This window comes from Echinops telfairi, unplaced genomic scaffold (genome assembly GCF_000313985.2).
Source record: "Echinops telfairi isolate 266 unplaced genomic scaffold, ASM31398v2 ScPeMD7_31;HRSCAF=116, whole genome shotgun sequence".
In the NCBI taxonomy this organism is placed as follows: Eukaryota; Metazoa; Chordata; class Mammalia; order Afrosoricida; family Tenrecidae; genus Echinops; species Echinops telfairi.
This window is the reverse complement of record NW_022103928.1, coordinates 24,242,470-24,258,204: the sequence shown is the minus strand read 5'-3', so window position 1 is coordinate 24,258,204 and position 15,735 is coordinate 24,242,470. Positions and strand designations below refer to the sequence as shown.

General features: G+C 38.5%; 1 protein-coding gene across 1 annotated transcript in view; it reads right to left on the bottom strand.

Moving 5' to 3' along the window:
* DNAH12 (dynein axonemal heavy chain 12) overlaps nucleotides 1-15,735 on the bottom strand; it is a 197,129-nt gene that overhangs the window by 155,629 nt on the left and 25,765 nt on the right. Inside the window, exons 7-13 of the mRNA XM_045290129.1 lie at nucleotides 14,120-14,278; nucleotides 13,708-13,903; nucleotides 9,559-9,747; nucleotides 8,859-9,015; nucleotides 5,505-5,596; nucleotides 2,946-3,124; nucleotides 1,556-1,691 (exon numbers count right to left, since the gene is read on the bottom strand). Of these exons, the coding sequence (XP_045146064.1) occupies nucleotides 1,556-1,691; nucleotides 2,946-3,124; nucleotides 5,505-5,596; nucleotides 8,859-9,015; nucleotides 9,559-9,747; nucleotides 13,708-13,903; nucleotides 14,120-14,278 (1,108 nt within the window). The remainder of the gene's footprint in view (nucleotides 1-1,555; nucleotides 1,692-2,945; nucleotides 3,125-5,504; nucleotides 5,597-8,858; nucleotides 9,016-9,558; nucleotides 9,748-13,707; nucleotides 13,904-14,119; nucleotides 14,279-15,735) is intronic.

The following is a 15,735-nucleotide window of genomic DNA, read 5'->3' as shown; positions in this document are numbered from 1 at the left end:
AGACTAGACACCCATTCACTCATAATCCTCTCAAATTGGCAATTATATAACTACCACAACAAGTTACTGCTATGGAATGTTACTAACAATGCTGACAAGACCCAAGAGAACATAAATAGTATGGCTCCAGTGTGAAAATCAAAATCAGACAAAAATAAACAATACCGATCAAAATTATACAGAAGAACGAAGGAGTTATTATTCTGATAGCATAATGCTCATATTGGGAAAGCAGTAGGGCATTGTGATGGATTTCTAGTACATTGACAAGCCTGCTTATCCTGTCAAGGTGGTAATTACTGGATAAGAGTTCCTTTAGGAGCATTTAAAATTGTACAATTATGTTTTATGCAATTTTTCAGTATGAGGGTGTGGTAGTTACATAATTTCATGCCAACTGTCATAATTACATAATTTCATGTCAACTTGATAAATAAGTGTAAGGATGGAGTCTAGCCTGTCAACCAGGTCACAGTCTGATGATGCCTCCTAGTGGGCCGGGCCTTCACATGAGGATTCTGGGAACTTCCCCTCTGTGTCTGCCTTGGGCTTCCTGTTGACAAGCCACACGGAGACTTGCTGAGCCCTTCAGGAGCCCTCTCTGCTTCACCTTCTGTTGAAGAGTCACACTCAGAGAGCTGGAGGAGCCCCATGGGAGACCCGTGAGAGCACTGAGATGCTTCCAGCGTCATGGAATCCACAAGACTTTCACCCACTGGCCTATGATCTTCCTGCATCCAGCATCATTGCATGTGCTAGGTGAGTCCAAAGAGAACTTTATGGACTAGTATTGGACTTATGGGCTAATATCAAACGTATGGACTTGATCTGGACTGGGCTAGGATGTTTTCTTAATATACAATTACTCTTTGATATAAAGCTTTTTCTTATACATATATGAGTGTACCTGTATTTGCTTCTCTAGTCAACCCAGCCTAACACAGAGGGGCGTCTACTCACATAAGCAGTTACATACTCAGAAACTCAGAAGGGCAGTTTTACCCTATCCTGTAAGCTAGCTATGAGTCAGCATCAACTAGCTGGCAGTGAGTATGGAGCTTAGAACTATGCTTCACATTTTTAAAGGCTTGTAAAACAAAGAAATTAGAGTAAAATATGTGTGATTATATATAAGCTGGGTTCAAAAAGTTCATGGAAAATGGAATTAGAAGATAAGGAACCTTTCCTTATCAACTTTGTGATGCCCCATTACATACAATCTTGTGTTGGGAAAGGCATAAGCATACCATTAAATGTAGAAGATGCAAATTTGTTTAACTATAATGTTTAGGGATGTACACATAGATGGAGAAACAAAGATATGAATACTATAAAAATCAGATGGAAGCTTTCAGGAGGGAGGGAAGGAGTTGTAATCAGAAAGGTGCATGCAAAGAGCTTTGGGGTTACTGGGGATACCCTATTTTGATCTTTATAACTTTTTAACTGTATATCTTGCACATTTTCAATATATGTATCAACTTTCACAATGAAAAAGATATATATTTAATATATCTATCTATCTATATAGAGAGGCATATATGAATTAGCTTACCTCGATCCTTAAAATCAACTCTTGAATTCCATAAGTTCGAGCTTTCTCTATAAAAGTTATCAGTTCCATCATCTCTTCTGTTGTATCAGGGACTTTTAATGCATATTCTTTAATTGTTTCAAATTCACTGCAAATACTGAAACAATATATTGCTTTACTGTAGCCATGGTAAGTAAATCTGTATTATACTAGAGAAATGTACTTTATTATTATTATAAAATAGAAATTGTGATATCCTCAAAATAATTGGTTCATCTATTAAACTAGTTAAGTTTAACTTATTTGCTGTAACTCAGAAAACACCCCATATCAATAAAATTAATGTAATTTTTATGGTGAAATCATGGCATACTTAAAATGTGTGTCTTGGTGAACCCTCTAGTTCTCTTAGACAGCCGATAAGCAGTGGGATGCAGAGACAGCCGATAAGCAGTGGGATGCAGAGACAGCCGATAAGCAGTGGGATGCAGTGGGATCCCAAACCAAACCAAACTCGCAGCTGTCCAGTTGATTCTGACTCACAGCGACCCTAAGGACCGAGCAGCATTGTCCCCACAGGGTTTCAAGATGAGAAATCTTTACAGAAACTAATCATCTTTCTTCCATGGAGTGGACGGTGACATTGTCAACAATTTTTTTTTCAAGGAAATTAAAAATTCTAGGGGTGTGTGTGTGTGTGTGTGTAAAGCTCTCTATTTTGATAACAAATTCAAATTGTTTAAACAAAACACAATGTGGAAAAAGTGAATAATTCAGTATAACACATTCAAATAGCTGCCCCTAGCTTATCGACTCAAATTTATAGACTCAAACTCAGACTCCCTGCCATCGAGTCAATGCTGACTCATAATGACCCCTTGTGGCTTTCTGAGACTGCAACTCGAGTAGAAAGCTTCGTCTTTCTCCCACAGAGCTGCTGGTGCTTTCGAACTGCCAACCATGCGGATCGCAGCACAAAATGTAACCACCGCACCATTAAGGCTCCTCATAGGTATTCTACAAAGCAGTGATCACTGTCTCCATTTTACAGCCAATAAAAATAAAATAGGTCACACAACAGCAAGAATAATGCCAGGTCCTCCCAGAGTCACAGGAAATGTATGGTCTTTCTGCTACCATGTAACTGGCTCTAAACCCAGGCTTACTTCCATTTGTTGCTTTATGAGTCTTGGCTTTCCTTAAAATTAGCCTCAAACAACAACAAAACAAAAGCAGCACAAACTAATCCCATCCCAAAGGAACTACAAACAGCAATCTTAGGAAGCAGGCATGGAGCCAACGTTTTTTTTAAGTATCTGTGTTTTAACCTGGTGTTTTGAAGCAAGAGTTATTATTAGCAAAATATTTATTTGTCCTTGCACTCCTAAATGTAGCACTTGATTCTACTTACGATTCGTTTTCTTTTCTGTGTTTTGAAGCTATGTCATTTAACAGTATGTTAGCAAAGGCTTTTGCTTTATTCATCAAGCCTGTCTTTAAATCATCGCAGTCCAACCGCACCATAGGGAAATGAGCCCACTGTGGCAACAGCGTAATTTCTGAAGCTAGATTTAAAAATTTCCCTATAAACTTAAAAAAGATACAGGTTTGAAAATTTAAGATATACCTGGAATTTTATAATTCATCAGAGAAGTCATGGTACTTTACTGTGGTGAAATTCTTAATCACATAATACATTTGCAAAAAGTTTTCTTCACAAGGAATCCAGGACAGATACACCCCTCAGGACCAATATTGAGAGCAGCCAGACCAAGAGGGTAAGGGGACGGTGGGGGGAGATAGGAGGAACTGATCACAATGATTTACCATAACCCCCTCCCAGCGGGATAGACAACAGAAAAGTGGGCGAAGGGAGACATCAGTCAGTGTAAGCTATGACAAAATAATAATAATTTACAAAGTATCAAGGGTTCATGAGAGAGGGAGGGTAGGGGAGATGGGTGGAAAATGGGGCTGATAACAAGGGCTCAAGTAGAAAGAAAATGTTTTCAAAATGATGATGGCAACAAATGTACAAATGTTAAATAAGTTAAATAAAAAGAAACTTTTCTTTTTTTGTTTAAATCATTTTATTGGGGACTCGTACAGCTCTTATCACAACCCATGCATCCATCCGTTGTGTCAAGCACATTTGTGCATTTGTTGCCGTCATCATTCTTGAGTTTTCTTTTCTTAAGGGACTAAAACTTTTTCCTTTTTTAAAAAAACTTTTCCCTTTCATATTTTTCCCCCTACCTTATCTTTTCACTAAAACCTCTCATATAGTATTGTTCTGGGTGCTGCTCTTTGATAACTCTGGATATTGAGGGAGTGAAATTACCCCCAAGAGTTAAAAAAAGAAAAAAAGCATTCCCAGTCAGCTAATGTCTCCCTGGTTAAGAAGAAGTCGATATCGTGTGGCACTCTGGACCACTGTCAGAGACATGCCGTGTCCTTATTGGGGCCTCACAAAGGACTCTCAGCTTCAGGAAAAGACACACAAGGAAACTTTCTGATTTGGTCAAAGTTATCATTACCGAAAAATCAAGATATTACAATTTATATCACCTCCTTAAATAATTGGATATGAGTTTGAGGAGAACAGTGACCAAAATGCACTGCATTTTATGAAAGTGAAGATGTGTCCACCTACTTCAGGCAACGATGGCTTACTTCTACGATGCACCTTTAATGTGGCCTCTCTCTACCTTCCTCCCAGCCCTCGGTTCACCCTCCACCGAAATGTCCCTAGCCTTTCGTTTCCTTGAAGAACTCAAGGCTACTCGGTGTTGTCTAGGTGGATTGTGCTAAAACTTTTCAGCACACTGGATGTGGACTGCTAACCAGAGGTTGGTAGTTCAAAGGCATCAGTCATATGTTCAAAAAAGCAACTTTACAGGACAAGGTTGAACTGACTCATAGAGTTTCCAAAGCTGTAAATCTTTACAGAATCAGACTGCCACATCTTTCTCCCACAGAGCAGCTGGTGGGTTTGAACCTCCAACTTTTCTGTTTAGTTTTTGAGTATTTCAATCACAGTTCCATCGAATCATGAAACAAAGATAAAACTTTTAAATATTAGGATAATAAAATAAAGTAGACATAAGAGAGTATTGCCTGTGTGATTCTATTTCTATGATATTTTAGAAAAGGAAGCTCTAATCCATATTAACTGAAATCATGCCAGTCGCCACCTAGCGTTGGGGTTAGGGAAAATTGGCAGGAATAAGGCATGAGGAAGCATTCAGAGAAGACAAATGGCTCTCTATCTTGACTGCGGTGATGGCTACACAAGTATATAAACATGTCAAAACTCATCTAATTGTACAATTAAATGGATGAATCTTATTGAATATAAACCTAGCCTTAGTAAAGTTATTTTAAAGTTTATTATTCTTGACATGAATTAAAAATTAAAATGGATTAATGGGTGAAAAGGGTAAATTGAAAGATTTAGAAAATTCAATAAAATGTTGGAATCTAGTGTTCTTTGTAAAGCTCATTTATTTCTCTGTATGTATAAACGTTCATCAGCAAATATGAGAAAAAAGTTAATTGTACATGAAAATTCTAAAGGAAGAGAGAAAATAAAGCAACAGAAACCTAGGTTTAAGCAAAGGTTTTTGCTAGAATTGTCTTTCTGAAACACAAACACAAGTATGGTATTTCAATGGTTATAAACCTTCAGGATAAACAAGCCAGTCACAAAAGGACAAATATTATATGATCCCATTTATATGAAGAATACAGAAATCAACGTTCATTCGTGGCAGTCATTGTGCGAGGAAGAGAGGCTCATTGCTTCTGTAAAGAAGATAGAAAACATTTGGAAGTAGTGTTGGTGTTTGATTTAGATGATGATCATAATTAATGCCAATGAACTTAACCTTTGAAACATGTTGAAATGTCTTGCTATATACTTACAGTAAAAAATTGTTCTAAATAATTAAAACACCAGAATCATTCTTACCTCTGTGTATTCATCAAAAGTATGATCTTCATTCTGAAAAACGCTGATCATTTCATCAGCAGTCCCATCAAGAAGCCAGTTATATTTTTCAACTAAAAATTAATAATATAAGATATCTCAATAATAGCTTTATATTTTTTTAAAGGTAAAGTACCAATTTTTATGTAGCCATGGAATGAGGTAACCTACACTATTGTTATGATTAATCGAGTAATAACACATAGATTACTACATTTCAAAGAATAAAATAAACAAGCAAATCAAGTTAAATAGATTTTAAAAATACAGGTAGGAGACAAATTAAAGTCCTAACTATCTTAAAGGTACAGATAGGCCAGCAACAGAAGATCATGACAATCACCTTGATCTGACACACACCAAGAAGAGACTATCCAAAACCCAAAAACAAATCCAATGCCATTGAGTTGATTCTGACTCAAGGCTACACAATAAGGCAGAGTGAAATTGCTTCTTAGGATTTCAGAGATTGTCAGTCTTTATGGGAGCAGACAGCCTTGTCTTTCCCCCTGGGAGCAGCTCAGAGCTCCAGGTTAACCTATGTTTGCTAGATAGACTGGGCTCAAAACTTTCAGCACACTAGACTTTGGCTGCTAACCACAGGTTGTGGTTCAAAGGCACTAGTTGTTCAAAGAAGCAACTTTATAAGACAGGGTCTAACTGACTATGTCATAGAGTTTCCAAGGCTGTAAATCTTTACAGAAGCAGACTGCTACATCTTTCTCCTACAGAGCAGCTGGGGGGTTGGAGTTGAACCAAGAACTTTTTTTGGTTAGCCTTTGAGTATTTTAATCACTGCTCCATTAATGCATTAAATATAGACACACAAAAAACCCAAAAACATAGACCCAAGTGGGAGGGTGGGGGAAGGAGGGAAAAAATGAGCTGATACCAAGAGCTCAAGTAGAAATACAATGGTTTTGTTTTGTTTTTAAATCATTTTATTTGGGGCTCTTACAGGTTTTATAACAATCCATACATCCAGTGTGTTAAGCACATTTGTACATATTTTGCCCTAATCCTTTTATTTGTACATATTCTGCCCTCATTCTTTTCAAAACATTTTCTTTCTACTTGAGCCCCTGGTATCAGCTCATTTTTTCCCTCCCTCCCCCACCTTCCCGCCCTCATGAACTATAAATTATCATATCTTACACTGTCTGCTGTCTCCCTTCACTCATGTTTCTGTTGTTCGTCACCCTGGGGGTGGGGGGGAGGTTATACATCGATCATTGCAATTGGTTCTCATTTTCTCCCCCCATCTTCCCCCTACCCTCAGGGTTTCACTACTCCCATTATTGTTCCTGAGGTGTTTATCTGTCCTAGATTCTGTATGTATTGAGCTCTTATCTGAACCAATATACATGCTCTGGTCTAGCCAATTTGTAAGGTAGAACTGGGGTCATGATGGTGGGGCGCAGGGGAGGGAGGGAAGCATTAAAGAACTACAGAAATGTTGTTTCATTGGTGCTATACTGCACCCTGGCTGGCTTGTCCCTTCCTTGTGATCATTCTCTGAGGGAATGTCCAATTGTCTACTATTGGACTTTGGTCTCCACTCCGCCCTCTCCCCACCCCCGAGTTCACATCAATATGATTCTTTGTTCTGGGCCTTCTGATGCCTGATACCTGATCCTGTCGATCACACAGGTTGGTGTGCTTCTTCCATGTGGGCTTTGTTGCTTCCCTGCTAGATGGCTGCTTGTTTATCTTCAAGCCTTTAAGACCCCAGATACTATATCTTCTAATAGCCAGGCACCATCAGCTTTCTTCACCACATTTGCTTATATACTCATTTTGTCTTCAGTGATCGTGTAGGGAAGGTGAACATCACAGAATGCCAGCTTATTAGAACAAAGTGTTCTTACATTGAGGGATTACTTGAGTAGAGAGAGGCCCAAGGTCCATCTGCTACCTTAATATTTAACGTATAAACATATGTACATAGATCTATGTTCCTATAGTTATATATAAATATATTTACATATGTATGTGCCTGTATTTGTATCTGTATAAATGTCCTTTGCCTCCTAGTTCTTTCCTTTATTTCCTTTTACTTTCCTCTTGTCCCACTATCATATTCAACCTTCATTCGGCTTTCAATGATTCCTCTCAGCTACATTGCACATGATCAAACCCCACCAGGTATTCTATGCCCTCCTTGTCATCAATTTTAGATCACTTGCTGTTCCCTTGTCCCTGGGTTTGTTGGCTCCCCCTTGTTTTCCCCTACTTCCTCCTCTCCCATGTCCCCTCAGAACTGTCAGTCCCATTATTTTCTCCTTGGGATTGTTTATCCTGAATATATATATAGACATAGACATAAAAAGAAAAAGAAAAAAACTCCTATAAATTGTCCCAGGTCTGTCTGTTGACTTTTATGAATGCTTTCTGATCAAGTCTGACGAGGTGCCAAGCCCTGACCCTGAAGCCTATTTTGGGGATTCCTCGGGGATTTCATTGCTTTGCTCCCCAGAAAGAAAATGTTTCTAAAATGAAGATAGCAACGTATGTACAAATGTGTTTGGTGTATAGATTGTTATAAGAGCTGTACAAGCCCCCAATAAAATGACTTTAAAAAAATAAACACACAAAATTTTAAAACCATTAAGATAATAAAAGCAAGTAGACATAAGAGAGTATTTGCTGTGTGATTCCACTTCTATGGAATTCTAGAATAGAAAGATCTAATCTATATTAACTGGAAGCATGAACTGCTAACCTTGTGGCTAGCTGCTTAGCACTTAACCCACGGCAACCACCAGGGCTCCTTTGATGAGACTATAACGTTTCAGGCTCTTCAAAGCTATTCTCAGGAATTACCTTGCTTTTACCCGATTCAGTTTCTTCTTTATCCCTATAGCTTCCCTCCCTACCCTTTGCTTTATCACACCGTCCAGTTTACTTTCAGGCTTTGGACCTGACAAAAGAATTAAAATGTGTTGGTTTTGATCCTCAGCTCTACAAAAGCCACACCTGAACTCACATGTAGACACCCTGGTGGCACAGTGGATTACCCATTAGGCTGCTAACCACAGTAAGAAGTTTAACATCACTAGTTGCTCCTCCGGAGAGATATGAAGCTTTCTCCTCCCCCAAAACAAAAAAGATTTATAGTCCCGGAAAGCCACAGAGGCAGTTCTGCTCTGCACTACAGGATCGCTCTGAGTCAGCATCGACTTCACAGTGCTGCGTGCTTTTTGAGTGAGTGCTTCCTTCTTCTCCCTGTGGCCTTATAGCAGCCCCAGACAGCCATGCCAGTACTTTTGAAAAAGCCATTCTTTTATGGTGAAAAAAGAAAGAAAGAAAGAAAAGAATCACATATGTCACATATACCATATGCCTCATATTGTTGTCTTGGACCTTCTAAGTTCTGACGTATTGCTCTCTTCAATGTATCGACAGCCCAGTGGATCACATGTGCAGGTAGCTCGGTGTCAAGATTCGTAGGTGTTGCAGCTCCTGATAGCCAAGAAGGTACTGTTTGGACATTCTAATGTAAATAAAGATGACAATTTATAAAATAAACATATAACTGGTCCAAATAGAAATCTGATGCTATACGTTAAGGCATTCATTTCAGGTTTCATTGGTTCCCAGAAAAGGTAAACGATGCAAAATAATAACTTTAAATTGAACAACTTTGTAGCCTAACATGAAACATAATTGAGTTATTTTATTATCATTCAACATATATTAATCAAGTACATATACTGTGAAAGTGATTATATTAAAGAGCTCTAAAAAGGTTTTTAAGAAGCTTACAATCGGTAGGGGAGATGAGACATGCACAAACATATTAATTCATAACTATAATGAAACTTCTAAGGACAAAGTCATCTCCAGTCAGGAGCTTGGAAGGCATTTCTAATTTAAAATAGACTGGGGGTGGGTGGGGAGGGGTGAGACAAAACAAAGAGTTATATTCTATATACTTAAATGTGCTTTGTAGACTTAAAAATAATTACACTCAAATCTTTTAGAATTCTGAAAAAGACTCATATTAAAAAGGCCAGGGGTAAAGATGATGTCATACCTGGAGGGCTTCTGCTATCCGTTCTACTAAACTCAAAACAATGTCTTCCAAATCTTGAAAGGTGGGATAAAATTCCATTTTTCCTTCATCAAACGTCAATTCCATCTTAAATATTGGCAGCCCTCGTTGGTCTTCATGGTCAAAAAGTTTTAAAAATCCTTCCACAGTTCTCTTTAAGAGATCCTTTAACTGTATGATATTATAAATTCCTATTACTTTAGAAAGTCCAAATCCTACCTCTAACTAAAATTAGTGAACTAGAGCCTATAATAAAATCATTCAGTCAACCAATTTAGCCCTGAACTTATTCTCATTCAGCATATATTCTTAATTAATGTTACCTAAAACAAAGTGAAAAATTCATGCAATTGTTTTCTTTCCTATGGGATGCCAACAATCTTAAAATGGCAACTCAGATTTTAACACATTCTTTAGCAAAACTGTCCCTGGTACAGAAAATGTTCCAGAAGACCAAACAGCATGGTGAAGACTGGGATGAGATAGATGTGACACCTGAGACCTGGGGTGAGATGCAGTAATATATTGGGGTTGGTCTCAGTGTTACAAGAACCAACTGCTAAATATTCAAGAATTTTGACAACCAATTGGTAAATCCTTAGAAGTTTTGAAATCCACCATGGTAGGAATTTCAGAGTTTTAGTTGGGGTTTGTTTCTTTCTTTTCTTCTGGAGATCTGTATTCTAGCACACAATGATGCGAGGGCAGACCTACTTGAAATATGCACGATGAGTTACTAAAGTATGAATAATGCATTCTCTACCACACCAACTACTAGGAGTTTAAGCTAGCAGACAAACAAAACATTTCTCATCTTTTTATTTCTTATCAAATAATCATGGTTCTCTGATGAGTGTAAACATAGACAGGAAAACAAATATGGCAGAGTGATATGGTCTAGACAATAAATACATTCAGATGTGTGACTTTTCTTTTCAAGATGCACTGCAAAATTTATTGGCTCTTTGGAACTTTTAAAATCAAGATCACTCAAGTGAATCTCTTCATCATCATTGTGGTAGTTAGATAATTTCATGTCAACTTGAAGATATAAAAGGGAAGGGGTGGCGTCTAGCCTCTCAACAGGTCACAACTCGATGGTGCCTCCTCGTGGGCGTGACCGTCTCATAAGGAGGGTCCTGGGACCCTCTCCCCTCTCTCTAGCTTCATCTTCCTGTTGAGATGTCAGCAATATGCCAGACCCTTGGAGATTTGTCCACTGCCATTGGATCCATAAGATTTTGCACCCACCAGTCTGTGATCGTCCTGCATTCTGCATCATTGCATATGGCTCTGCCAATCTGAAGAAGGATTTATGAACTAGTATCGGATTTATGGAGAAGTATCGAACTTATGGACTTGATCTGGACTGGGCTGTTTGCTTGATATATAATTACTTCTTGATATAATGCTCTCTCTTACACATACATAAGTGTCTCTGGATTTATTTCTATAGTCTATACCCTGCCTAACACATTATGGTAACAGAAGGAGTATTAATTTGCTGAAGCAATGAAATCACATCTGGAACAGCAGCTGCAACTGGAGTCACCACCTGGTTAAGTTTACGATAATCCACCATCATTCTCTAAGATCCATCTGTTTTTTGCACAGGCCAGATAGGTGAGTTAAATGAGAATATGGTAGGAATCACCACCCCTGCATCCTTCAAGCCTTTGATGGTGACGCTAATCTCTGTAATCCCTCCAGGAATGCAGTATTGCTTTTGGTTTACTGTTTTCCTAGGCAACAGCAATTCTCTCATGATGTCCACTTGGCCTTTCCTACCATAATAGCTCTTATTCCACATTTCAGGGATCCAATATAGGGGTTCTGCCAGTTATTAAGGATGTCTATTCCAATGATGCATTCTGGAACTGGGAAAATAACGACAGTATGGGTCAGGGACCCACTGGACCCACTGTGAGACATACCTGAACTAAAACTCCATTAATAACTTGATCTCCATATGCCCCTACTCTGACTGGTGGGCTTTCAAAACATTTTGGGTCTCCTGGAATTAGTGTCCGTTCAGAGCCAGTGTCAAATAATCCCCCCAAAGTTTGATTATTTCCTTTCCCCTCAATGGACAGTCACTTGTAAAAGGTTGCAGATCCCTTTGGGGAAGGCTAGAAGACTAACAATATAAACCTTTGGCAATGTAGCAGGGTCCTTCTTCAAAGGGACCCGATCATCATTCAAGGGGTTGTGGGTCTATACACTAACTCAAGTCTGGAAATTGAGTGAGGGTTTGTGACTCTCTGTTCTGGTGATTAGAGTTGGACTGCTATTCACCTGATCTAGCATTCTTCTGCTTGTAAAGATCAAGTAAATATTAGTAGGTGTCCCATGTATTTCACTCCTAGGGACATGGTAGCTAAGTAGCCAATGCCCTAAGTCCACATGAGACAGGTTGCTCAGATTACTATGGAAACCTTGCTGTCCATTACAATAACCACACCCACCCCATCTCTGTGTTTTCAGTGCTAACACCTACCCCCTACCACCACAGGGCCCAAGGAGCCCCACTGTAGGCAAATGCTGTAGATCAATTAGGGCAATTCCTACTGTTAATCCTGGTATAGATACAATATCAATTGCAGGAGTCTTCAGAGATGCTAGGCCTCCTTCACAAAATTGTTCCTTATAATTTTGTTGAAAGGCATTTCCTTGGAGCACTCCTTTTGTGGGTTTGTGGGAATTTTCTGATAAATCCATTCTAACATGACAATTTCCCTAAGCTTTTGGATACCACCTTTTACAGTGTACCAAGGTAGGTCAGATACCTCAAGTTGGTCTAATCTAGACCATCTGGCAGCCCATGTTTCAGTGCCAATTGTGTCAAACTAATCCAGGGAATTAAGATCATCTACCTGATACCAAATGTACAGTGAACAATAAATCCCACTATACATGCCAACTGCATCCAATGAAAATCTCTGCTTCCCTTCCCTGGTCAGTTCAGACCTCACCTGCTCTATCTAGCTCTTATCCCTATTTACCCAGGGTTGGAGCCCCGCTCGTGTAGTGGTTACATATTGGGCTGCAGATTGCAAGGTCAGCAGTTCAAAACCACTAGCCACCACTCCATGGGAGAAAAATGAAGCTACTCCCAAAAAAAGTTATAGCCTCAGAATTCCACAGTGGCAATGTTACCCTGTCCTATAAGGTCGCCGTGAGTGACTCGATGGCAGTGAGTTTTTGGCGGTCACTGCATACCTGCCCCTTTTCTAAGGTCTTAAGGATAACTCACAAAGTCCAGGAAAAGCACTCTCTTTAATCTAGTAGGAATGACAATATAAACATAAAAGCAGAGTCTGAAAGGGGTCTCGGTGAAGAGCTGCCATGTCTCCAGAGGATACTTAATTTCCTGAAAGCAAATATTTGATCTTGCCATCTAGGAATCTCCATTGAGCCCCCCTCTTCCAAGGCCTTTATTGGCCAATTTATAATTGGTCATTATAAATTACATCATAACTCCTAAGAGGTTTAGCCAGCATTGTGCCCCAGATCCCTCTAGGTCTGAGTAGCTCCTACTCACTGGCCTCAGGTGTGATCTACCTCTCAGAAACCAGGACCAAAAGCTAGATTGTCTACTGCAAGGGGGTTCCACAATGCACAGGGCTTGTTACCAAATGGGAAAGTTTTTTTCAGAACTATTTTTCAAAGATTATATTTCTATAATGTTGAAAAATCCAAGGAGCCCATAAATATGAGTATAAATTTATCACTTTTGATTCGTGACTTAAAGATACTCAATAACATTTGTACCAAGATTATGATTATATGAATCAATTATTAATTTACTGAGAACCAATGAAAATCAATCCACTTGGAATTACATTAAAAAAAAATCTTTGATAGGCGTTAGCTAACATGCTTTAACAAGGTGATAAATAGCTTGCAACTTTTACACATAAAGCCAGCATAATAATGACACATAATTCTAGACTTCTTATGTTAGATTGCTTCAGAAACTAAGTATTTTATGGTATTTACTTAGATAGAGTGAACTGTTTTTCTCAATTTATTTCAAAACAATTACTTAGCATATGGCTAAACAGAATTTTATTTTAAATACTGAGCCCATTTTAATAATACTAACATTTAAGATATAAAAGACACGTTTACCTGATTTGACATAAGTGTGGAAACACAGTTATAAAAAGAATCCATTTTCTCAGATTTAATGCCTTCTACTGACTCCTTCTTGGTAAAGAGATTTATGACCTTTGGGTACCATGTGTTCATTATCTTCTCTTCTGCTTTTTTAGCTTGTATTGATAGATCATTTCTCAATGTTTCACAGTCAATTGGCCCTTTAGCTCTAGTTGTGAAGAAAAGAAAATAGATTTGAGTAAATAATAGATCTTAGTCTTTGTACACAATTCTTGTAATATGTAAAATAATTTTTAAAACTAAAATATAAAGAAAGCAGTCAAAGATCTAACAATCATATTTTTAATTGTACAGTCAAAAACAACGGTGCAAGTAAGGAAGCATTCAAATCTAAAACATTAATTAATCAATACAGGATTTTTACCGTATTCCTGTGAAGTCCAGCAAAACTGTATTGGCAAATGTTGCATAACCAAGATCAAGTAACATTTTCATGGTTGGGTTAACAATGTGTAAATTAGATAACATTTGGTTTCTTGCCTGCACATAGCTGGAATGCCACGGGTTCGAATAATCCAGGCCTCTGAAAAAGCAAAGCATCATATCAAACAGGAATAAAACAACCAACCCTAAGGTTTTAGAAATAATATTTAAGGCATGGGATCAATATTAAAGTGAGAAAACTGGAGAAAGAAAAGAGGGCAAGGTGTCACCAGTGGGAGCTGTGGAAGAGAAACAGTTAATAAAAACACATCAAGATCTCAAAAGTACACTATCTTAGGAAAAAAAACAAAGTTAAATTGTAAGGCAGGTTAAGGATGACAGGTGTGGGTGCCTTGCTTGCTAGCTTCCACAGGGCTCTCATTCAGTCCTGATGGGCTGAGCTGAAAGAACAGTCTCTAGGAGCTGGAGGGAGGTGGGGTGGGGAGAGAGGGGTGGAGAAACCTGTTTGGCAAACAGAGAAACTCATGGCAGGCCAAGGAGAGCGATGCATTTAGGATACCTTTGGAGAGCAGTGCAGGACTAACTGCTGTTTTAGGTATGTCCAACATACCTCAGAATGGCACAAGTCTAGATTTCAGTGTAAGATCAGTTTATTCTCAATCTGTTACCAAAAGGTGCATGAAAACATAGGCCCTTAGTCTCAAAGACAACTCTATTCAATTGGCAGCACAACATTCAGATTCTTTATCCTAGTCAGGCGGGTAGCATCTGGAGTCTTAAAAATTTGCAAGCAGCCTTCTAAGATACAACTATTGGTCTCTACTCATCAAGAGAAAAGGAGAAAGAAGGAAAACAAAGTTTCAGATAAGAAGGCCTGCTCTACCCTGAGACCACAACTAGATAGTAAATACCCTGCTACCAACTATCAACTGTTCTGATCAGGACCACAATAGACGGATATGCTTTGGGCTGTGGTACCAACTAGGAGCTCCTCAGGACAAAGACTGGGCTTTCTACTCACGTAAACAGTTACAGTCTCAGAAATCCATTGGGGGATCGCTATGAGTTAGCATTGACTGGATGGCAATGAGATAGATGGAAGGGCAAATACAAATGGAAAACATGCAGGCAAATTCCTCCTCCTTGGATTTCGTTAGAATTCACTTTTGATAACTTGTAAAAGTTGTTTCTATAAAAAGTGTGTAAATGTAACTCCATGTTACATGTAATTCTCCTCTATCTCCCAAGGGTTTTTTCCTGGAAGAAGATCAGCATGGCCCAGCACTAGAAGAACTGGACAATTAGCAAATGTGTGCAAGATAGGCATGCGTTGATTCTGTTCCTTTCCTTATGGAATGGTTGTGATTTATTTCTATCTTTGTCATCTCTTTAGTGGCTTGACTATGAAAATATCACATTCTGGTTTAATGCTTTTTTCTTTTTTTTTTTTACATTTAATTTAAGTGTGTTTATTTTTTTAATCATTTTATTGGGAGCTCATACAACTCTTATCACAATCCATACATACATCAATTGTGTAAAGCACATCTGTACATTCGTTGCCCTCATCATTCTCAAAACATTTGCTCTCCACTT